Source organism: Mercenaria mercenaria, chromosome 2 (assembly GCF_021730395.1).
Source record: "Mercenaria mercenaria strain notata chromosome 2, MADL_Memer_1, whole genome shotgun sequence".
NCBI classification, from domain to species: Eukaryota; Metazoa; Mollusca; class Bivalvia; order Venerida; family Veneridae; genus Mercenaria; species Mercenaria mercenaria.
Genome location: NC_069362.1, coordinates 20,945,578 through 20,969,641, shown reverse-complemented (window position 1 = coordinate 20,969,641; position 24,064 = coordinate 20,945,578). Strand labels below are relative to the sequence as shown.

At 35.6% G+C, this 24,064-nt stretch overlaps 2 protein-coding genes across 3 annotated transcripts in view; one reads left to right on the top strand and one right to left on the bottom strand.

The window, feature by feature from the left end:
* Positions 1 to 4,441: 4,441 nt before the first annotated feature.
* On the bottom strand, positions 4,442 to 22,280 carry LOC123563458 (AP-4 complex accessory subunit tepsin-like). Of its 2 annotated transcripts, none has more exons than XM_045356291.2 (11): positions 22,127 to 22,280; positions 18,908 to 18,980; positions 17,655 to 17,746; positions 16,576 to 16,669; positions 15,199 to 15,342; positions 14,327 to 14,404; positions 13,389 to 13,598; positions 9,298 to 9,460; positions 7,459 to 7,666; positions 5,499 to 5,633; positions 4,442 to 4,710 (listed from the first exon to the last, which is right to left on the bottom strand). In XM_045356291.2, the coding sequence occupies exons 1-11, from the start codon at positions 22,166 to 22,168 to the stop codon at positions 4,630 to 4,632; spliced, it is 1,320 nt and encodes a 439-aa protein (XP_045212226.2). In that variant the 5' UTR covers positions 22,169 to 22,280; the 3' UTR covers positions 4,442 to 4,629. The 2 variants fall into 2 exon arrangements, with proteins under 2 accessions (XP_045212226.2, XP_045212227.2); XM_045356292.2 differs by having other exon boundaries at positions 7,459 to 7,663.
* LOC123563459 (protein ZGRF1-like) overlaps positions 22,266 to 24,064 on the top strand; it is a 28,586-nt gene continuing 26,787 nt past the window's right edge. Inside the window, exon 1 of the mRNA XM_053524743.1 lies at positions 22,266 to 22,339. The gene's annotated coding sequence lies outside the window, so the exon portion shown is untranslated. The remainder of the gene's footprint in view (positions 22,340 to 24,064) is intronic.

Here is a 24,064-nt window from a genome sequence, read left to right as displayed (position 1 = left end):
GTGAAAATTGTTGTTTTTTAATTTAAAATTTCAAAAACCAAAAGCATTTGATTTTTTGAACCACCCTCGGGTTTTTGGGGTAAAATAAGTTGTTTATTTTTAATTTTTTATTGGCCAAAAAAAATGGGGGATTTCGATCTATTTGAAGAAAATTGCAATATGGTAGATTGCCCCCTTTTTACGATTTTTAACATCGAATTCCTTTCTACTTAATTTTTCTACAATAGTAAAAAATGAACACTTTTTGAAAACCCTAAAAACTTTTGGATTATTTATGTTTTGAACCTTACTGATAAATACCCGGATTTTCAGCCAAGAGTAAAAGTGCGGGGGAGTAGAATTATTGCCAGTTAACCGATTTGTCATTTTTCTGGAATGTGGTTACGCAAAGATAGCAAATTCCAAGGGTAAGACAAAATAAAAAAATTAATGGTTAAAAAGCATTTAAAAAATTTCAAATCATCCAAAATAATATTTTTTATGGTTTGGGAGTTCCCCCCAAAAGTGGGTAATGGCTGCATAATGTTTCTTCTGCCACTGAGTGAGGTTCCCATAAAGTCTTTGAAAGCGTTTTATGAACTTTTAACCCTTGCTATTTTCGGAAGAGTTTTACCGAAAATTGGGAAAGCTTTTTTGGGAAAAATTTATTTGCAAAAAAAAACTTCTTAAAGTTTGTTTTTTATTAGGGTTTAGAAAATACATAAAAATTAAAACATTTTTGGACTGAACCAAAAGAAACATACGTTAATTTGAACGAATGATTGGAAAAATTCCCCTTTTAATGTCACCAAATTGGGCAGGATATTCACTTTTTTTTTAACTAGTATTTCCGTTTAAATTAATATACGACATGGGTTTGCCCTTTTTGCCCCAAAGGTACACCCGTGTCATAATGTCCCAGGGAAATTATGGGGGAAATAGGTGTTCCATTTTATGGCTTTAAAAGGGAAAACCAGCCCCTTTATTGGGAAAAATTTTTGGGGGGAGTTATATTAGCCTTTAAATTGACAATTTTGGGCCCAAAAAAACCTATTTTCCTGGGTTGGTTTTTTTTTGGGTTACAAAACGTTATGCTTTGGGAAATTTGGGGGTTTTTAGGACATTTTTAAATTGAGCAAAAGAGGGTATCAAAATCGTGTGAGAATTAAAGAAAGTTTTGCGATTTCAGGGTTTCCCTGCGGCCCATGGCTGTGACCCCTTTTTTAATTTTTGGATCTGGTTTTTCTGTAAACAGAAAGCCCATGTTTTGTTTTTTTTTAATCTTTTTTTAAAATTTTGATCAGTTTGAAATAATTTTTCTTCAAAAAAATATCATTCAAAATAATAGCCCCAAAAATTTTTTGCATCCAACCTTTGGGAAAGCGGAAATCCAAATTTTCTATGCAAAAATTTAAACCTTATTGACTCAATTTTTCCCAATTTACAATGTACAAAATAATTTTCCCGGGACGATATTCCAATTTCCAAAATACACTAATTAAGTTTTGGGGATGGGATTCCCAATTTACCATGATATTTCCTCTAGACCGGGGGTTTTGAATTTTCCAAACTTTTGGGTTGGTTCCCAAAGAAAAAAAAAACCTCTAGCGCTCGGATTCCCAATTTACTATGCATACTGATCTCCTAGGACTGGGATTTCTAATTTTCCAAGTATTTCGGGGTCCTTTGGGGCCCGGATTTCCTTTCCAACAATTCTCTGGGCTGGGTTTTCCCGAGTTTACCCGCATCCTTTTCCCCATGGTTTTTGATTCCCAATTTTTCCATGCATGTAAATCCTAGGTTTTTATTCCCCAAAAAATTCCAATTTTCCATGTTGGGCTTCCAAAAAATAGTGTGATATTAATCCCCTACAAATGGGGTTCCTTTTTCCATTCTTTTTTTTTTTCTCTAAAACTGGGAGCATACTTTAAATTTTCTAGGCTGGGATTCCTAATTTTTCCATGCATAATAAAATTCCCCTATGAAAAGGGTTTCCCAATTTTTTCCATGCATAATAATCCTCCCGTACTTTGGGGTTTTTTATTCATCAGGGTACTTAAACCCCCGGAATTAGATTCCTTTCTTTAAAAAGCGGGGGGCCCCCGTGGTGAGTGGGTTAAAAACCGCCCATTCAAATCATTGCCCCTCATTTATGCGGGGGTTTGAGCCTCATTTGGGGCCCTTGAGTTTTTCATGGGGAAGCCAAACCAGGGTGGGCTTATGGAAGGTTTGGGGGTTATCCCCGGTGCCCGCCTGATGAAAAAATGCCGGGGTGGGGGACCTGAGGTCTTCTTCCACCAACAAAGCTGGGAAATGCCATAGACCCAAAAATTTTGTTGGGGGGAACGTTAAAACCCCAAAAAAATAAATTTAAAAAAATCATTTAAAATCGTTTTTAATCCCTAGGGTTGGATTGCCAATTTACTATCAGTTTCTAATCCTAAAGTGCTGGGATTCCTTAAACTATATGCTGCTAATTTTCCTTGAAGGGCAGGGAAAGCTCCGCTTAGATATAAAAGGCTATAAACACTCATTGAAAATATATAAAGACAACAGGCACATAACACATAGCAGATGCAGAGCGATTTCAGACAAGGGAGCATATCATAGTTATCTTCATAATAACGTAATTCATCTATTACAATATATTACAGCTGTTTCTAATCACTTAAGAATATATTAAAATATATCCTATAATTCTTCTTACCTGCTGTTCTGATGCTAAATATGCATACTGATAAGTCCTCAGGCATGCATTACCATATGCTGAGGTATGTTTAATTAACTCTGGTAAAAGTGCACACGTTTTATGATGCCATTTACTTCAAAAATATTGCCAGAAATAAAACAGCTAATAATAAGACTGATTGTATCAGTCATTCAGATAATAAAATTATACCTTATAGACAGCTTGTAAAGAATAAGGTGTTTATACCTAGACTTGTAATGCAGTACTTTATGGTTATAGAAGTAGGTACTGAAAACAAGTGGCATATCGGACAGTAAATTTAACCATCTCTTTACAGGAAGCAAAAAGCGCACTCTACATAGCCAAATCACTTAGAAGAACAATTATTAAATTGAATAGATCTACTAACAGAATGACAAAGTAAACAGTGTAATATACAGCTCTGACATAGCTCTGTTTGTAATGTCAGTTAATCATAGGAAATCAAGTATTGTACATTAAATATTACTGAAAATGATCATGCCTTTCTTGTGGTTTATTGTCTGATAAACAATGGTTCAGTGTTCAGATGCTTGGCTATTTAACAACTTGGGTTAACAGCCTCATAATCAGAGTTCTGATTTTGTTTGTTTTTGGGTTTAACGTCATTTTTCAACAGTATTTCTGTCATGTAACGGTGGGCAGTTAACCTAACCAGTGTTCCTGGATTCTGTACCAGTACAAACCTGTTCTCTGCAAGTAACTGCCAACTTCCCCACATGAATCAGAGGTGAAGGACATGATTTCAGACACAATGTCGTTTATCAAATAGTCACGGAGAACATACGCCCAGCCCGAGGATCGAACTCATGACCCCGTGATCCGTAGGCCAACGCTGTACCTACTCAGCTAAGCGGGCGGAACTATGGTATATCAGATAATAAACTAGAAGATGCTTTTTTAGAAAAGAGCATGTCTCTCAAACTGCATAGTCGTATAGGCAAGAAGTCAATAGGGGACAGAAGCAAGTCAAAGAGACACTGATGGTTGGCTGCAATAGGGATCATCTACTTGGCATGTCCAATCATCCCACAAATTTTCAACATTCTGTGCCTAGTGGTTCTCAAGTTATGAATTGGAAATGGTTTTCCATGTTAAGGCCCCTGTGACCTTGACCTTTGATCGAGTAACCCCTAAAATCAGTAGGGGTCATCTACTCTGCATGTCCAATCATTCTATTAAGTTTCAACATTCTGGGGCCAGTGGTTCTTAAGTTATTGATTGGAAAGAATTTTCTATGTTTTGGCCCTGTGACCTTGACCTTAGCTCAAGTGACCCGAAAAACGATAACGGTCATCTACTCTTTAAGTCCTATCATCCTATGAAGTTTGAAGGTTTTGGGTCAAATGGTTCTCAAGTTCTTGATTTTCCATGTTCTTGTCCCTGTGACCTTGACTTGATCAAGTGACCCAAAAAGCAATAGGGGTAATCTACTCTTCATGTTTAATAATCCAATGAAGTTTCAACATTCTGGGTCAAGTGGTTCTAAGTTATTGATCAGAAATGGTTTTCCATGTTCAGGCCCCTGTGACCTTGACCTTTGATCTAGTAACCACAAAAATAATTGGGGTCATCTTCTCTGTAAGCGCTATCACCCTATGAAGTTTAAAGGCTGTAGGCTAAATAGTTCTCCAGTTACTGATCAAAAATGAAGTGTGAATTTTGAGGGAGAGACATAAATATGCAAAGGTATTCAGAATTTAATAATGAAACAGAGAGTGAGAATGAACAAAATTTAAACTAACAAAAATAATTTATTTCCTTCTTTCATAATCCCTTCTTTTTTTCACATTTTCACATTTATCTGATTGCACATCTGATTGCACATATCCTTTTTATACAGTAGAGAAAGTATCACTGACAAAGCAGGCCACCTGGCAAAACTGTATATATCACAGACATTGTATATATCTATGTTACTGTCAGCTGTTCACATCAACAATCTGTGGATTGTCTATGAAAATGCTGTGGTGACTGCTCAACTTTTCCAGGATACGTATCAACTGAAATAACAATGCAACATTTCACCATGAATCAATATGAAAATGTTGCAAAAAGACAGTCTACACATAGATTTGCTGACAAGCTCTCAGTTACACATTTCAGATAAAATTGATCAGGGAAACTTTTTTCTTGATAATGCTTTAATGTTCCTCAAAAACAATGTAATTAAACATCTTGGTGCATGTTTATTCAAATCTCACAGCAGAAATTAAACATTTTCCTCTAAAGCAACCTGCATATTTCTTTAATTGACTGCAATAAAACATTTTACCACATTTTTTTTTTAAATGATCAGGTGATTTTTTAACTGACACCACTCTATTTTTTTTAATCTGAAATAGAACATAATCAAAGCAACATTACATCTTTTTGGTTTACCTACTGTGGAAACAGTAAATCAAAGTCCTTTCTATGGATAGACAGACCACTTGCACAGACTGAGTCTTCTTGCATAGTATTGTAAGCTATATTAATCTAAATGTCTAGAGTTTAGTGTATCTCAAATTTCAAGAATGAAATGACCATGACCGCCTGAAAATTAGATCAATATACTGTGAAATCATTAAATTTCGTGGGCATGAATTTTCGTGGTTTTGGTCAAAATGGCAATTTAGTGGGGATATGAATTCGTGGATTTCAACTTTTGAACACAAAATGAATGGGAATTTTACTTGTTCGTTGGGATTAAATTTCGTGGATTTACTCAACCACGAAATCCACAAAAATTAGTCCCCCACGAATATTAATGATTTCACAGTACACATATTTACCTGTCAACTATTTGTACCTTTTTAGATTTAGATTTTATCTGTCCATTTCTACCTGTTACCACAGCAACAAGACCATCTTTACATACACTTGTCAGTCTGTCCAGATTAACAAGGTCAGAGTTCAACAATGTCTCTATCAACATCAATGACCTCTAAAAAATAGAAACCAATAAATAACAGACATCTTTCTCATGCTCCTAACCTGTTTATTAACAACAGTTAAACTATGGAAGAACGCAAGAAAACCATATTATATCACAACATTATCATACATTTACTGAATGCCTTGCCATTCAATAAGTGTTTTATTACATGACATCTGAAATTAATTATCAGTTTTAATTTTGATTTTCTTATTTACTATACAAGTAATGATATGTTGAATATAGACCTTTCATATAGCGCAAACTATGTACTGGCAATTATATAACAAGAGGGTCATGATGACCCTGGAGCGCTCACCTGAGTAATTATGAGCTACATGTTTCAAATGTCAAACTGATGATAAAATATTAAGAAAGACAGTACGTCACATTCATGGTCAATGAAATTCAGTTTTACGATTTGTGTGCAAAACTGTGTATGTCATCAAAACTTCAAGCCTGTATCTTAAAAAACAAGAAAGTAGGTCAGTAGGTCAAGGTCACAGTCAAGTGACATCATATTACTTGGGGTCATCAGGAAATTATAATTAAACAGTCTTGGAAATAGGATCAGATAATTTTTTAAGTATTTTTCCTATGTAACTCACATAATAACTATGTGACCCCAGGGTGGGGCCTCTTTTAACCCCAGGGGCATAATTTGAACAATTTTGGTAGAGGACTACTAGACAATGCATCATACCAAATATCAAAAGCCTAGGTCATATGGTTTCAGACAAGAAGATTTTTAAAGCTTTTTCCTATATAAGTCTATATAAAACTTGGGACCCCCAGGGCAGGGCCTCTTTTCACCCAAGGGGTATAATTTGAAAAATTTTGGTTGAGGACCATAAGACAATGCTACAAGCCAAATATCAAACGTCTAAGTGTTGTGGTTTCAGACATGAAGATTTTATAACTTTTTTCCCTATATAAGTCTATGTAAATCTTGGGACCCCCGGGGCGGGGCCATATTTGACCCTAGGGGGATAATTTGAATAATCTTGGTAGAGAACCACTAGATGATGCTACATACTAAATATCAAAGCCCTTGGCCTTGTGGTTTTGTACAAGAAGATTTTCAAAATTTTCCCTATATAAGTCTAGATAAACCATTTGACCCCCGGGGCAGGGCCATATTTGACCCTAGGAGAATAATTTGAATAATCTTGGTAGAGGACCACTAGATGATGCTACATACCAAATATCAAAGCCATAAGCCATGTGGTTTTGTACAAGAAGATTTTCAAAGTTTTCCCTATATAAGTCTATATAAACCATGTAACCCCCGGGGCAGGGCCATATTTGACCCTAGTTGGATAATTTGAATAATTTTGGTAGAGGACCACTAGATGATGCTACACACCAGATATCAAAGCTCTAGGCCCTGTGGTTTTGGAAAAGATTTTTAAAGTTTTTCCTTTCGGTTGCCATGGCAACCAGAGTTCTGTATGGAATTCAATTCTTTGAACAATTTTGAAAGGGGGCCACCCAAGGATCATTCCTGTGAAGTTTGGTGTAATTCTGCCTAGTGGTTTTCAAGAAGATTTTTTTAGGAAATGTTGACGGACGACGCACGCCGGACAGTGAGCGGTCACAAAAGCTCACCATAAGCCTTTGGCTCAAGTGAGCTAAAAAGTCATGCAATAAAATAAAATATTACATCAAAACTGTGCCAACTGCACCAATATGGCATGGCTGTTTGTTTGAATTTTGACCTCATATTTTAAAGGTTTATATAAAAAAAACTTATTTAATATATAAATTAAACACATAGAAAAAATACCATCTTAAAAAGTACCATAACATCCTGTGTTTAAGTAAATATATTTACCATGACAGCCTGGTCAGATGATGATGACAGTTGGATATTGAGGACCTCTACGACTTTATCACAGTTCAGATTGCTACATTCCTTCAGAAAAGACTTTAAATGGGCTCTCTTTAATAGAATAGAGGAACCATTGTCTGCATTGTCAATATAGCTGGATACAAGATTCTGTTCTGCTGTGAATTCTAGTAAACCACTGCTGTCCAACCTGCTGAAACAGAAGACATGAAAATATTTGAAAATCTTGAAGATATGAAACATGTTTTATCCTGTCACTTGCAGTATTTTCGACCCGATATCAGGGTGCCGTATATCTTTCTTGATATACCGTCAGTTGATCATGTGACCAGTGATATACGGTCAGTTGATCATGTGTCCTTATGATCGATATTGTTGTCATAAGAAATTTTGCAACGAAACCATCATCATTGTGTTGGAAATGTCCGAACTAAGAAAATGAGTGGTCAAATAATGAGTTTTTATTCAAAAATGAAGAAGTTATTGCGATTTTGCCGGTAACCACGTCATTATATAAGTGACGTCATTACGAATATGACGTCATTAAAGCGGTTGTTGCACACTTTTTTTTGTAAAATAAATTGCAAAATATCGGAAAATGAAGTAATGACAAGATAAATAGAATAATAGGTTAGTGCCTAAGATGGAGAAAGTTTATCTGGCTCGGCTCCGGACGTTATCAGGTTCGCCTTCGGCTCACCCGATAACCTCCTCCACCTCGCCAGATAAACTTTCTCATCTACGGCACTAACCTATTATTCTCTATATATGAGCCGTGCCGTGACAAAACCAACATAGTGGCATCCGCGCAGTCTGGTCAGGATCCATGCTGTTCGCTAACAGTATCTGTAATTCTTATAGACTTTGAAATCGAACAGCATGGATCTTGACCAGACTGCACGGATGCGCAGGCTGGTCTGTATCCATGCTGGTCGCAAAGCCACTATGTTGATTTTCTCATGGCACGGCTCATATGTGTAACTTTCCAACTTCAGCAACTGTAAAACGTCCACCTCCCTTGCATTATTCCGATCACTAGTGAGCACTGTTTTAAAAAACCAATTTGGCAGACTTCTCAAGATGAGAGAAAGATAACTAAACCAACAGAAGTTTACTAAATACTTTGTTTTCAGTCAATGTGGTCCTTTACATATGGGATACCATCCAAGCTTTCACTCTTTTTTTCATTTATTAAGCTTATTTAACAGTTATGTAAATAATCTGCTTGTTTGCATTGTAGAAAGATTTTAATATAAAACTGACCTAAGAAATACTCGGTATGATGTTACAAAAATGTATGTTAATTTGTTTGTTGGGTTTTGAGCCCCATCAACACAATCTAGGTCACAAAGGGACTTCACTATTTAAATGGTAGAGGAAGACTCATGTGCACCTCCAGAGTTGAAGGTCATGTCATTCAGTCTTTTTGTTTGTGTTGGGTTTAACGCCGTTTTTCAACAGTATTTCAGTCATGTAACGGCGGGCAGTTAACCTAACCAGTGTTTCTGGATTCTGTACCAGTACAAACCTGTTCTCCGCAAGTAACTGCCAACTTACCCACATGAATTATCAGAGGTGGAGGACTAATGATTGCAGACACAAGGTCGTTTATCAAATAGTCACAGAGAACATACGCACCGCCCGAGGATCGAACTCACGACCCTGCGATCTGTAGACCGACGCTCTACCTACTGAGCTAAGCGGGCGGGTATGTCATTCAGTCAGCGTCCTAATAATAACCACTCTGTCAAAGACCTCAATTAAGGGGTGTATATCAAAAGACCAGTAGGTAAGGCAACCAATCAAATTGACGGTCAATTATACCTTTCAAAATTTCCAGCACTGCTTGAAGTATCGGATTTAGTCGTCTGCTTCCCATTGTTAACTTCATCTATGACATCATCAGTGACATCATCTGTGACATCATCATCATCACTGTCATCCCAGCCACCTCCAGCTTTACCAGGAATATGTTTTGGTGGCAATGCTGTACATGATATGAAAATAATTGGCACTTGTCTAATATGGAAACAACATCACTTTTCATCACCATTCAATACCATCCCCACATTATGACAATATGTTATAATGATAATAAAAAAAATAAACAGATTTCTAAATAATCACAATTGTTTTAATTTATGGCAAGGTGTATAGAAAATCAACTTAATAACAAAATCTATATTATTGAAAACAAGCTAACTGATACAGGAGTCTATGCAGGTGAAATCTATTTAAAAACATGTCTAATTGGAAACACATATGTTTCTGATCACCATTTCTATTCTGTCAGAAATAATGTGGATGTACAGAACAATTACCAGAATAACTCCAACATTATAAAACAGAAAAATAACATTAGAATCATGAGCATATCATTAACCAATACTAATCTTTTCAAGCAAATCTGAACAAATGAGTATCTGTGTAAATTTTCTCCATTCTATTACAGACAAAAGATTACTGTAGATCCCATGGAAACAAACTAATCAAAACTTTCACTTCAAAATCCAATACTGATCATTTTAATCTACCTAATTCGAAATTAAGCTAAGGGAGTATGCCATAAACAGATAAAGCTGTTTGTATAGAATGCCCTTGGAAAATGTAAACAAGAGCACCGCCTTGCGGGTGCTGACGCTCATCTGATTTTTTTTGTATAATAGAAATATTGTCCTATCCATGATTTTCTAAGTCTAAAAAGGGCCATCATTTTTGCAAAAAGCAGGATAGAGTTATGTTTCTTGATGTACAGTGTCCACTTATGATGGTGAAAAACTATAGCAAGTTTTAAAGCAATAGCTTTGATAGTTTATGAGAAAAGTTGACTTAAACATAATACTCAACCAAGAAAATGATTTTCTAAGTCCAAAAGGGGCAATAATTATTGCAAAAAGCAGGATGGAGTTATGTTGCTTGCTGTACAGGGTCAGCTTATGATGGTGAACAAGTGTTGCAAGTTTCAAAGCAATAGCTTTGATAGTTTAAGAGAAAAAGTTGACCTAAACATAAAACTTAACCAAGAAATCTGATATTTTCTAAGTCCAAAAGGGGCCATAAATCTTGCAAAAAGCATGATGGAGTTATGTTTCTTGCTGTACAGGGTCAGCTTATGATGGTGAACAAGTGTTGCAAGTTTTAAAGCAATAGCTTTGATAGTTTAGGATAAAAGCTGACCTAAACATAAAACTTAACCAAGAAAACTGATTTTCTAAGTCCAAAAGGGGCAATAATTCTTGCAAAAAGCAAGATGGAGTTATGTTTCTTGATGTACATGGTCTACTTATGATTGTGAACAAGTATTCCAAGTTTCAAAGCAATAGCTTTGATAGTTTAGGAGAAAAGTTGACCTGAACATAAAACTTAACCAAGAAATCTGATATTTTCTAAGTACAAAAGGGGCCATAAATCTTGCAAAAAGCAAGATGGAGTTATGTTTCTTGCTATACAGGGTCAGCTTATGATGGTGAACAAGTATTCCAAGTTTCAAAGCAATAGCTTTGATAGTTTAGGAGAAAAGCTGACCTAAACATAAAACTTAACCAGGCAACGCCGACACAGACGCCGACGCCGACGCCGACAACCGCTCAAGTGATGACAATAACTCATCATTTTTTTTCAAAAAATCAGATGAGCTAAAAAGACTGTCTTTGTAAATAAGTTGTCTCTAATAACAAGTATAATTTGCTTGTAAATGGGAAAATAAATGGTGAACATTTAAGACAGGTTATATAAAAGGACCTCAGACATTTTCCTATTCAGATTGCCTATCAAATTAAGTAAAAACTGACCTAGGCCTAGACTTCTGAAATAGCATAATAAAGATAGTTAAAGACCGTTTCTTGATATATTCGAATGAATATTACAAATCTGTAAACAAAAAAAATGATTTTGTAGACATTTCTCATTTTCATTTCTATTGAAATATGCACATAAATCATTTTTATGTTTTAAACATCTTTCCACCCAGTGACGCAACATAATATTTCACATGCCTTTGTAAATGGTTATCATGTACGTATGTTGCACAAATAGTACTTAGTCACAGGGGGAAAATGTTAAAAATTGAAAAAAATACATACAGGGTGTCAGCAAATGAATTTTACATAAGATATTTTGACACTTATTGCATGTGTTTCCTACATCTTACATATCTACAGCCTTATTCGTTTTTGTAAATATTTCAAGCATAGAAAACATAATAAATAAATGAATAAAAAGGGGACATAGAACTTCAAGCTTGAAAGCAGACTGATCCTGGTATGTACATCTTATGAATTTTTCAATCAGGTCTGCTGCCTCTTGACAGTCGAAGTCCGTTGATTGAGTGTCATGAGGATTGAGGTAACTGCGTCTGTTGCAAGTCATGAATCAAGCAAGTCTTCAACCTAAACATGACAAAGAGATATAGACGAAAGTCTATGGAAACAGTGCCACTGTGGTGCAAATGCCTTTTCACCCTTTGTAGGATTCAATTATGGCAAACCTAGAATGCATTTTAAGAACAACTTTTGCTTTAATTGGAACCAAAGAAGCACTGTATCCAGCATCCTCAACTCTTAACAGAACTACACCAGACACCGACTCCTGAACTGACACGGGTGCCTTCAGAACTAACACTGACGCCCCCAGAACTAACACTGACGCCTTCAGAACTAACACTGACACCCCAGAACTAACACTGACGCCTTCAGAACTAACACTGACACCCCAAGAACTAACACTGATGCCTCCAGAACTAACACAGACACCCCTAGAATTAACACCAATTCACCCACACGTCTTAACTGAAGCTTATTCCGAAGCCAACAGAAATATTAGTAACAAACCCAAAGGAATATCGACATTAATGTTGATACTAGCTAGTGAAGTTCTGTTCCATTGATATATTGGATCAGGCGGTATTTTATTACTACATTTTATTATTATGTTGTTTTATATATTTTTGCATTAGAGTAACAGAAAGCACATTTAAATGTTTGCTTGGCATTAGGAATATAGGCTAAATGTGCATGACTCTGTGGTGTAACCACCATTATTTAAGCACAACAGGACTGTGCCTACAGATAATTTCGGAAACTGAAAAACTAAACACACTAAAATGCAATACTAAGGGACCTTGAGAAGAGCAAATGACGCATCTAGAATGTATCCAAAGGTATCATAAAATGCTTAAAACCCAGGCACACTGAACCCACAGTGACCTAGGCAGTCTCCTACACCCCTCTGCTATAACTGAAAAAGGCCAGCTACACCAATGTATGTAAAACACTTCATGTATGCAATATATAACCCTGCCTATAATGCCCGGTCAGTATTGTACATGTGTACTGCATGTGTCAATATACAGTATAGCAAGAGATGTATAGAAAACAAACAATAGGCTATGATCAATGCATCAGTTATCATGAGCACTCGGGTGGAAAGAACTGGAGTACAGTTGTGTCGTCAAAAGTTTTGTTCCACTTTTATTTTTTGCTTTTCAGTTATCTTTAAAAACGTTAATAAAACTGATAATTTGCATAGTAAAAATTCATTTTTTGTTCTAAAACACTTTATAATAGACATACCATAAATGCATATGCTTATTTCACTAAAGATACACATTTTACATTTTTCAAAAAATATGACCCACAGTCACAAACTGCTCAAATTTCAAGACAACGAATATGAAATAAAATTAATTTTTTGTCAGTTTGATAGGTATATAACTAATTTATGCGTAATTGAAGCCATTATATAAAATTATCAGCTATTGAAGTCATGACATGGCATTGAAATTTTGGCAAAATCCATAGCATAATGTCCGATGTCCTTTAATGTGGTCTTTATTTTGAGATGGTCTTCCATACATTTGCTCTTAATCAAGACAAAAGAATGACCACGTGTCCACTAACCTTAGGGGTCATTATTACCTTGTTTCCGAGGTACATCAGTAGTTGCTGGTACCTGGCTGTATGCAGGCATGTCATGTGATACATCATGTGACATGTTGTCTCTAGGGGGAACATATCCTGTATTGGTTCCTATTGCTGACAGGAGCTCCCTCTGCTGGTCATCAGTTGTCTCCCCTAGGTGTTCAACCAAACCAAATATACCATCTTTTATACTTTCTCCTAAAGTTTCTGTAAAAAGCACACAAAAATAAGCCTAGTTAGATTATCAAACACTTTAAATACATTATTAAACATTATGTGGGGCATTGCAAAAACACATCCATGCATGTGCTGCAGTGAGTTGCAGTTTGGGGAGGGTATCTTCTTGGAATGTGGCACTTCCTATTTGGATATTTATCTTTGTTATTGTTTTCAGTCTTAATACAAATATTGGACAACTGTTAAACCAAGCTCCTTATAAAATTTTGGTACCCACTGGCTTTAGAAAGGCTGTTTGTAATAACTGTATACAAAATCCTTGGAACGCTTTGAAATAATGACGAAAATTTACACCAATTCTTTGCAAACTCGAGTTTAAAGACTGCTTGACCATGCATCTGTGATGTTATCTGAAATGCGTACTTGTTTGTTCCATGTCAATAAGTGCACTCAATAGTTTTGTTAGTAAAGAATTCATCTTGAATTTTAAATGAGGTGGGTTGTTTTGTTACCAGGTAAAAGATTATTCAATGTATCATTTCCCTCATTCACATTATGCTTGGCTGTATACAGTTACTACAAACAGCTTTTCTAAAAGCCAGTGGGTACCAAAATTCTGTAAGGAGCTTAGTTTAATAGGAGTTGTCCAATATTTGCATTAAGACAAAACCAGTGAGAAAGTCTGAATCATTGAGAAAGCACCAAATAACATAGAGTAAAGGTCTAAAACTATAGTATGTTGTATGAAGAAAACTTACTATCTCGTGTAGATGGTGTGTTACCAAATCCTTCCATTCTGGACTGTTTACTCATCTGACTTCCTGATCCAATACCATCTAGTGTATTAAGAAATAAAATTAGAAAGACTAATTTAGGTGATTTCTATTTTGTCAAGATAAAATGAATGGGATTATTCTTTCTTTGTTAGGATTTAAAAGCACTGACAAAGTTATTAAATCGATGAAAGTCAGTGTCTGTATGTTCAGGCTTAATGTCTTTTTCGTATAAAAACAAGGGTGTCTACTTGTAGAAATGAGTACAACGCACAACCTTATAGCGCTGCCTCATTGGAGTATCAGGACACAGACACACCACATGATACACAGTCACATTATACTGACACTGTGCTGAACAGTCCTTGAAACTATCCTCTTAATGCGGAGCATCATGTCAGGAAGCTACTAGTACCAGTCTTCATGTTTTTTTGGTATGACACAGCCAGGAATCAAACCCACAAAAAGTAGTAAAAGCAATATAAGGCAATAAAAGCAGGTGCTCTACCACAAGGCTACAGAGGGACTACCATAGGCCACAGACTGGGTCATGAAAAATAGTCACCCGTAAATATTACTTATTTCACACTAGCAGGTTTTTGCAGAAGAAACTTTCTTGTCAAGATCAACATAAGACATAAGCTACGATAGCCATTTGAGCACCTACTACCAAAACTTGCTTCCATACAAATTTGCTGATTTTTTTTTTCAAAGCAAGAAATATTAACAATGAAAACAAAACTACCAGCTAATAACTGAAAAATTCAAAGAATCATAAAAGTACAAAATGTACAAAACTGAAATACATGTATTAGGCTGAAACTACTGAGAACAATTCCCTTCACAAACATACATACAAGAACTTATCTGGGGCTTCTCTTGTCTAGATCCTGTATTTGCAGTATCCATGTTAAACAACATCTCCGACAAACTCTGAGCAGTCTTTCTTACCATCTGATAGGGTACACTGCCATGTAAAGGATCTGGTGGGCCGCTGTGCTCTGTTCGTAAAAAATAATAATATCCATAGTTATGTTCATTTTGTGTAAGAAGTATTTTTCCTTGTCTTATCTTATAATATACAAAGTATATGTATAAGAAGACTTACAATTCAAATATCAATTTCATACATGATCTGAAAGGGAGATAACTAGACAGAGACATTTATTGAACTATCTGTAGTACTTTCTCATATAAAATAAATGTTTTCAGAACTGCTTGCCTGATCTTGATTGTTTGACAGTGACGATATGGCAAAAACTATGTATCATAAAAGACACCATCAAGCAGTCCATAAGAGGTAGTTGTACAAAGGTTGTACTATTTTAAGCCCTGGTAGCTGATAAAAGGTGTAAAGTGATACCATTTCAACAAGTTTGAGAATGGACCTTATGTATCAAGTTTGACAATCTTACTAGTGGATCATGAGAGAAAGGCTTTTCTATTTTTGCCTCGCAAATGTGAGTGAAAATTTCATAAACAAGTCTTGAGAAGATTCATAAAGTTGTACATGAAAAGGAGTCATTTAATTTTTTTTTTCCTAGTTTATGCCTTATGCCCCTGAAAGGACCTTACAAGAAAACTACAGACCATGTTTGGTGCACAGCCATCATGTAATTCATGAGAACTGATCATTTAAAGGTTTCATCTATTTTTTAGCACTGGCAGCCCCTAAAAGGGTTCAAGTTGAATCATTTCAACAAAGCTGAGAGAAGATCTTACAAGGATGGTGTTAATGTCACTTACGTATAGCCTGCACATTTAAAGCCAATCTCTGACAACAGCATCAGGGAGTCGACTCTTTCGCTCAGTGGTAAGAGTATTTGACTAGCACCTGAGTGACCCATGTTCGAAACCCACCATAGGCAGTTGCGGATTTTCGTCATAAACTGCTACGTCTTTGATTTGTTACGCCTTAAACATCATAAGATGGGGGCTCATGGGGGATATGGACTTGATCTTGTGCTGAAAAAAGTACTTTTGATGCCAAACGGGCTTACAAGTCATCATTGTCATCATAAATGATGACCTTTTTGAAGAGTGGAAGTGTTACCATCACTTATGCATGCCTGCACATTTAAAGTTGATATGTGATAACTGCGCCTGGGAGTAGACTCTTTGGCTCAGTGGTCAGAGCATTGGACTAGCACTCGAGCGACCAGGGTTTGAAACCTTGACCTTTAATTTCATAAGATGCGCAAAGCACTATTATAATCTTACAACATATTGCTTACTTGTAGCCTCTTTGATTCCTGTAGATTTCTTCAGCAGTCCCAGTCTAAAATTAGGATGACCATTCTCTACTACATACTTCATCAGTTTTAAAACCTGAACAAACAAACAGACTTTCTTTCATTATTCACATTTAATGTAATGTTACAGGTATTATTTAATTATAAATAATTTCTCTTTTAAATCTGTAATAATCTAAATATGCATTAGTAAGTTTCTTTTCATTCAGCTTATTGTTAAGTATCTTATTAAAGACATTTTCTGCTGAAAATAAAATCTGTGAAAAAAATCCTTTCCATCATGATAAATTTTCATCCACCATTTTTATAGGCCTGTGAAGTGGGACATTTTATGTGATACCTCCTGTGTCCAGTAAAGGTTTCCTCTCTCTAATTTAAGCAGTTCTTATCACATGTTTACCATAGTTGGTCATAACTTTATGAGTATAATATCTTGGCCAAGTGAGATAACCAGCTGGATTGTCCCAGTGGCTCTGAGGTGATGGCCCCTGAATTACCAAAAATTGGCAGTCTGCTCACTTACTTGAGTAGTTCTTACCCAATGTTTACCAAACTTGGTCACAATGTTTATGGGCACAATATCTCAGAAAAAGTTTGAAACCAGCCAGATACTCTCAGTCACTCTTGAGTTATGGCCCTTGAATTACACAGAATTATGAAAAATCTGACATTAACAAATTTATAACTAAGCAGTTCTTACCCAATGTTCACCAAACTTTATCAGAACATTAATGGGCATATTATCTTTGGCAAGTTCAATAATCAACTAGATAGTCTTTGTTAATATAGAGTTATGGCCCCTGAATTAGTCAAAATTGAGAAAACTGACAACTCAGCTGCTCAATAAGTAGAGCATTTAAGTCAAAAGAATTTTGCAATGATGAGCATTATATTGTGAAACTCTGGCACTCTTGTTTTAAATATTTTTACAGCTTACATCTCTGGGAGTTAAGAGATTTTTCATCAAGACTTGTTTGCTGAATTATTCAGGATATTTTTTTTTACTTTATTTCAGAAAAACTGTGAAGGGAGAAAACAAAAAATGTATTTTCAAAACTGACCTTGATTTTGACATGTGTTGAGTCCTTTTCCAGTCTTTCAACTAGGAAGTCCACCAGGGTTTCACAGTTCTCTTCAGATTCCAAACTGATTTCTTATAACACTGTTAAGGAGTTATTGTATTTTCATTTCTTTTTTGTAATGAAGAGCTATTTGTAACATTAACTCTTACCATTAGATTAAGCCGTTGTCAGATTATTCACAGTAAAAAAGACATTCTGACAGATACTATCTTAAACATATTGAGGTACAATGATAGAATCTCTGCAACTATACTTCCGTCATATCAAATTTTCCAACTTATAAAAGAAATATAATCTGAGAACAACAGCTGTTTGTTGTACATATGATCCCCCCCTCCCACCTCCCCTAAACCTAAGCTAATATGTTTCTTTTTTTGATTTTCAGTCACATGAATGCTAACACCTTGACATCAGAAATTCACTGATAATAAACAATCATGTTATGACAATATGCATAGGCTTACTCTAATTAATACAAACTTGTTTAGTCTGGAGGTCAATATGACCTTAACTATCAATATCCTGACTCCAAAATAATATTGGTCACCCTTTTAGCATTGGCAATATGAAGTACTATGGCATAGGCCCATGTATTTTCCAGGTATTGATCACACACATTTTTAATCACATTGATACAGTGACAACCTTTTATCTAATGACCTTCAAGACTACAGGGGTCATCCTGTGACCAAAAAGTAATCATCCTATACAGTTTGACAATTGTTGGACTAAATATTCCCAAGTCATAGATCAGAAACCAGTTTTAGCTCACTGTGACCTTAATATTTGAACTACTGACTCCTCCCAACTTCTTTTGTAGTTTTCAGATGAAGGTCTCTTTGACCTTGACCTACTGACCCCTAAAACAATATAGGTCATGTATCAATGTCACTGTGACCATTTACCCATTAAAACCAAACACCTTATGAAGTTGAGAAACCTTTCTGCATTTACTGATAGAAAACTAAACTGTTTACTGACAGACTGAGAGGTCAACAGACTGTCCTACATCAGCAAAACAATAATTGCCCTGTTCTTAAAGGGTTCATAAAAATAACATGCAGTAAATACATTGATAATAAAATCATGTTGGTTATGTCCATCTAATGTAATGTGTTAGGTGATGTCATGTGGTAAATATATACTTCACCAATGGATTGACAATTAACATTTGCATGCCTATCAGTAACCAGTTATTTCTTGTCCATTCTCTCAGAAATCAGAAAGGATACTGGACACTTCATTGTAGATATAGCCAGGTATAGGTGTATCATCATCAGAGGTTGCTTTCATCAAGACACTGAGCTGAAATTGAAAGGAAAAAAATAACATTGTTCAGATTTTCTAACACTAATAAACAAATAGAAAAAAAAGCAGAGAAACCTTTATTTCTGCTGCACTTTGATTCAAGATGACATATCTGACAAAGTTAATGCACCTGTTAAGGTAGCTCTGCATGTCTGATTAACTTTCCCTGACAGCATAATGTCAGTGATCTAAAAAACCTAACATAATGCCTTGTAGCCATTATACATGTAGAACAATTTTTGCAAAGAATCTGTTATATCCTGTGTATTGAGTGTAAAACAGTCAGTGCAAATCATAGGAGTTTGGAGTCATGATCATACTTTTCCAGCACGGTTTTGCCTTTTGACCGTGACCAAATCACCAAACTCAAAGAATAAGGTAATTAATATTTTGCCCAAATTGTAACTTTCATAGATTACCATCAAGATGCCTGTAGACAGAAATGTTTTTTCAGTCTATCGGCACCTTGATGGTAATATATGAAATATATGAAGCTACCATTTGGGTAAAATAAGACCATATTCTTCGATTTTGATGTTTCGGTCACAGTACAAAGGCAAAACGGTACTGGAAAGGTACAATCTCGCAAAGAGTACGTTCTTAACTCCGAGCTCTTGTGGTGCAAATGGCCTTCTTCAGGTTAATTTAGACAACAGGAAATAATTCAAAATAATAATTACATGAAATAAGTGACAATGTAAGGACTCCAACTGATATATCGGGAACTGTGAAAAATTGAGCATAATATAGTGGACCCATAATGATACATTACATTTGACAATTTGACTGAAAATATGTAAATACACAATTATGAAAAGCTTCATTAAAATCTATATTGTAGAACTTTTTCTTTATGTGAAAATGCCACCAAAAAGTGAAATTTTCCAGTGATAGAAGGTAATTGTGAAATCTGATCAGAGGACCATCCAAACAAATATTCAAGCATACGACCCTATCATTTTTTATTGGCTGAATTTCTTTCAGATACAACTTTGAAAAAATATAGTTTAATAAAATTCTAAATTGTAAAACAATATTTGTTTCACATATGCAGAAGAGCCTTAATAAGGTAATATCTGCAAAACTTTGGGATGCCCTAATATATACTGTATATAATATATATTAATATGTTTATTATAATGAGGGCACAATGACACTCATTCATCCTATTTTCCAATGATATTATTATTATTATTATACCAGATTTATATTTCATTTTCTTCGATGTATCTGTAACGTTTTATTCAGAAAAGTCATTTTAAATCCAAATATGGGGCCTCCGTGACCGAGTGGTTAAGGACGCTGACTTCAAATCACTTCCCCCTCATCAATGTGGGTTCGAGCCTCACTCGGGGCATTGAAATCTTCATGTGAGGAAGCCATCCAGCTGGCTTACGGAAGGTTGGTGGTTCTACCCAGGTGCCCGCTTGTGATGAAATAATGCACCGAGGGGCACCTCTTCCTCCACCATCAAAGCTGGAAAGTCGCCATATGACCTATAATTGTGTTGGTGTGATGTTAAACCTAACAAAACAAATAAATAAATGAATCCAACTATATATGCATACTGTATAGATACTAGATAAGACTTACTTTCAATTTTTTGTCAGAGTCAGAAATCAAACCTATGAAATGTATTGGAATGTTAAAATACAAGGATGAAAATTATCCACTTAAAAGATCTTATGTCAAAAGGGCCTATACTTCTGTTATTGGAATAGAGTGAAATAGATTGAAAATATGCCCCCATGTTGTATTATCATTAAACTGGAAAAACTTATCATAGCTGATGTCTTCAAAACCATTTAAAATCTAAAAAATTTCAATGAGATCGTATCTACATCTTCTATAAATGAAGCGTTTGCAAGTTAAGACGTACTTATCTGTCCCTATATGGTAAATTAAGTAATTCTGGTACAATTTTTGTTGCTATATATTGCATATTCTTTTTGAATGGGACTAAAATTTCATTTTCATTTTTTATTGAATGGCTGCCTAATCTCTCTAAAAAAACTTGGGAAATCTTCCTTTCTTGTAGATAAATAAGTCATATTAAAACAAGAGCTCATTGAACTCGATGTTAAATGTGACATTGACCTTTGACCTCAAAATCAACAGGGGTCATCTGCTGCTCATGATCAACCTCCTTATTAAGTTTAGTGATCCTAGGCCAAAGCATTCTCAAGGTATCATCCGGAAAGAGTTTAACTGTTCCAGGTCAATGTGACCTTGATCTTTAGCCTACAAACCTCAAAATCTATAGGGGTCATCTACAGGTCATGATCAACCTCCCTATCTGGAAACGGTTTAAATGTTCTTGGTCACTGTAACCTTGATCTTTGACCTAATGACCTTAAAATCAATAGGGGTCATCTGCTGGTCATGATGAATCTCTCTATCATCTTTCAAGACCCTTGGCTCAAGCTTTCTCAAGTTATCGTCCAGAAACTGTTTAACTGTTCCTGACCAATCTGACCTTGAACTTTGACCAAATAACCTCAAAATCACTAGAAGTCATCTGCAGGTCATGATCACTCTCCCTATCAATTTTCCTGATCCTAGGTCCAAGCATTCTTGAGTTATTGCCCGAAAACAGTTTTACTGTTCCTGGTCACTGCGACCTTGACCTTTGACCTACTGACCTAAAAATCAATAGGGTCATCTGCTGGTCATGACCAACCTCCCTATCAACTTTCACGACCCTAGGCCCAAGCAATCTTCTAGTTATCATCTGGAAACTGTTTAACTGTTCCAGGTCACTGTGACCTTGAACTTTGACATACTAAACTCAAAATCTATAGGGGTCATCTGCAGGTGATGATCAACCTTCCTATCAATTTCCATGATCCTAGGCCCAAGCGTTCTTGAGTTATCATCCGGAAATGGATTAGTCTACATACAGACTAGACTGACGGACGGACCGACCGACAGACCGACCGACTGCAGAACAATCGCAAAACAATATACCCCTCCTTCTTCGAAGGGGGGCATAATAAATCAAATGCATGTAGCAGAAAAATAGCAATTATACACAATATCCAAACAAAACGTATCCGAATAATTACACAGTTAAAAAGTCAGTACGGCAAGGATGAACTACATTTTATCCAAAGTTGACAAATATATTCCAAAAAGAAACTTACTTTACTAACGAAAGAAACTTTTGATAGAAACTGGCTTGACATCGTTTTCAGTAAGTATTTAAAAGTTTAATAAAACTTCGCTTCTCCCAGTTCGGTTGCTCTAATTATCTTTCGCTTTGTTAATGTTCTTTGCGGTAATGAAAATATCAACATCCGGTTGTCTGCAACGCGCTAATTTTGGAAAAATAAAACTTTTCAGGAGTTTTTTAGGAAGTAATTATTCGTAGTTCATGTGGTTTTTGAAAAGGAAACAAAAACCGTCTAATGCGAGGTTTGACAAAACTGTAAAAATGTTTTTTCCTGTCTGAATGATTTATGCATACAGTCAACTCGTCCCCTAGTCAGCTCGTCCCCCAGTCAACTCGTCCCAGTTTTGGTCATTTCGTCCCCCATTTTCGGCCCCTCTTTTCATACATATTTCGTCGAAGTTTGCTAGATAATGGAGGTAAAGATAAAAGAAAGGTAAATTTTATTTACCGTCACTTTGTGAAACAATTAACATAAGCTCTGTAGAGCTTTTGAGCGACCCAAAGAGCTAATATGAAAAAGGCAAAGCCTCTGGGTGAGCGTAGATTAAACGACAAAGAAACTATTCACTGCTTAAAACAATTCCGAGAACCTATTCACTTGAAAAGAAACAGATTTCTGTTAGCTCGGAGAATAGGTTACGTGACCTCGTGAACGTAAACAGAAATGTGGTATAAAATAAAGCAGTATGATGTCGTTGCGGTTTTTAATAAGTTTTAAATGATTCTTTGTACATGTATGTTTTGACAACACTTTGTTAGATATTCTTCTCAAACAATAATGTAAATTTCTTGAGGGCAAATAGGTCACAGAGGTAGGACATCCACTATCATCGTTTGCGGTTTGACACATTTACATGTCAGTTTATTCAGGATATTGCACATTCGCTTTTAAAAGATTAAAGAAAAAACTTTTTTACTGATTTCTTCTCAACAATTAAAGGAATCGAGAAAGTACGATCAGACAGTGATGTGTCACATGGCGCGAAAACATGACGCAATGCCATGACAGTCTCGGGGAAACTATACCGCTTTGATCTCCACTTCAGATGCCACGAATAACCGACACACTTCTTTTAGCTCTTTGAGGGGGTGTTAATTGAAGATGAAAACAAGGCCAATTACTTAGTTTATCATCAGAATAATTACCGATAATTAATTGTTGATGTTTTCTTTTTTCACTTTCAACACAGGTCAGGAGGATGATGATTATTGTGTCCATATTTTGGGACACTTTTCAAAATAATTATTTTTCGGGATAACAGATTGCTACAGTCTTCCATTTTTAATTATTTTAGAAATAAGTCCTGTTTCTTGAGTCATATGAAGTTATGACGTCTACAACATCACAATTTATGTGATAGAAATGTAGGTCCACTAAAGTCTGAGCAGGTCTACTAGATTTTAGCAGTTGGTGGACCTGCTGGCAACTGCTGAAAAAAGTTTAGGTCGAGGCCTGATTTTTATGAAGGGCTACAATACAAATAGAATATTTGATGCCTGTGTGATTCATTTCTTAAGTAATGACATAAAACATACACTGTGAAGTGACCTTATAGATATGCAACTAGAGTAACCGATTATCCGATTATATCCGATTAATCGTATTGGTTGGCCTGTCCGATTATGCCGATTAATCGGTTGGCAAATCTAACCGATTTGCCCATCACTACCTCTAGGGACACGCACTTTGTAAAATAAAAGTAAAATTGAAATTATTTCCATAACATAACTTTTTTAAAACTAAAGACACCTAATGAACATAGAGATTGTAACTCAAATATAAAATAAAAAAAAAAAATCCCGACTTTGACGGAAGTAGAACAAAATGGCGGTGCCCAGACGAATGAAAATTTTTCAGCTACATCACTTTTGCCCCATTCGGCACACCTTTGTTATATTCGCCTACACA

Excerpts from the sequence above, each read along its gene's own strand:
- LOC123563458 (XM_045356291.2), bottom strand. The coding sequence starts at position 22,168 with ATGTCAAGCCAGTTTCTATCAAAAGTTTCTTTCGTTAGTAAA. Across the intron at positions 18,981-22,126 it reads AAGTTTCTTTCGTTAGTAAA|CTCAGTGTCTTGATGAAAGC; the intron begins GTAAGTTTCTTT and ends TTTCAATTTCAG. Across the intron at positions 5,634-7,458 it reads CATCTGACCAGGCTGTCATG|AGGTCATTGATGTTGATAGA; the intron begins GTAAATATATTT and ends TCTATTTTTTAG.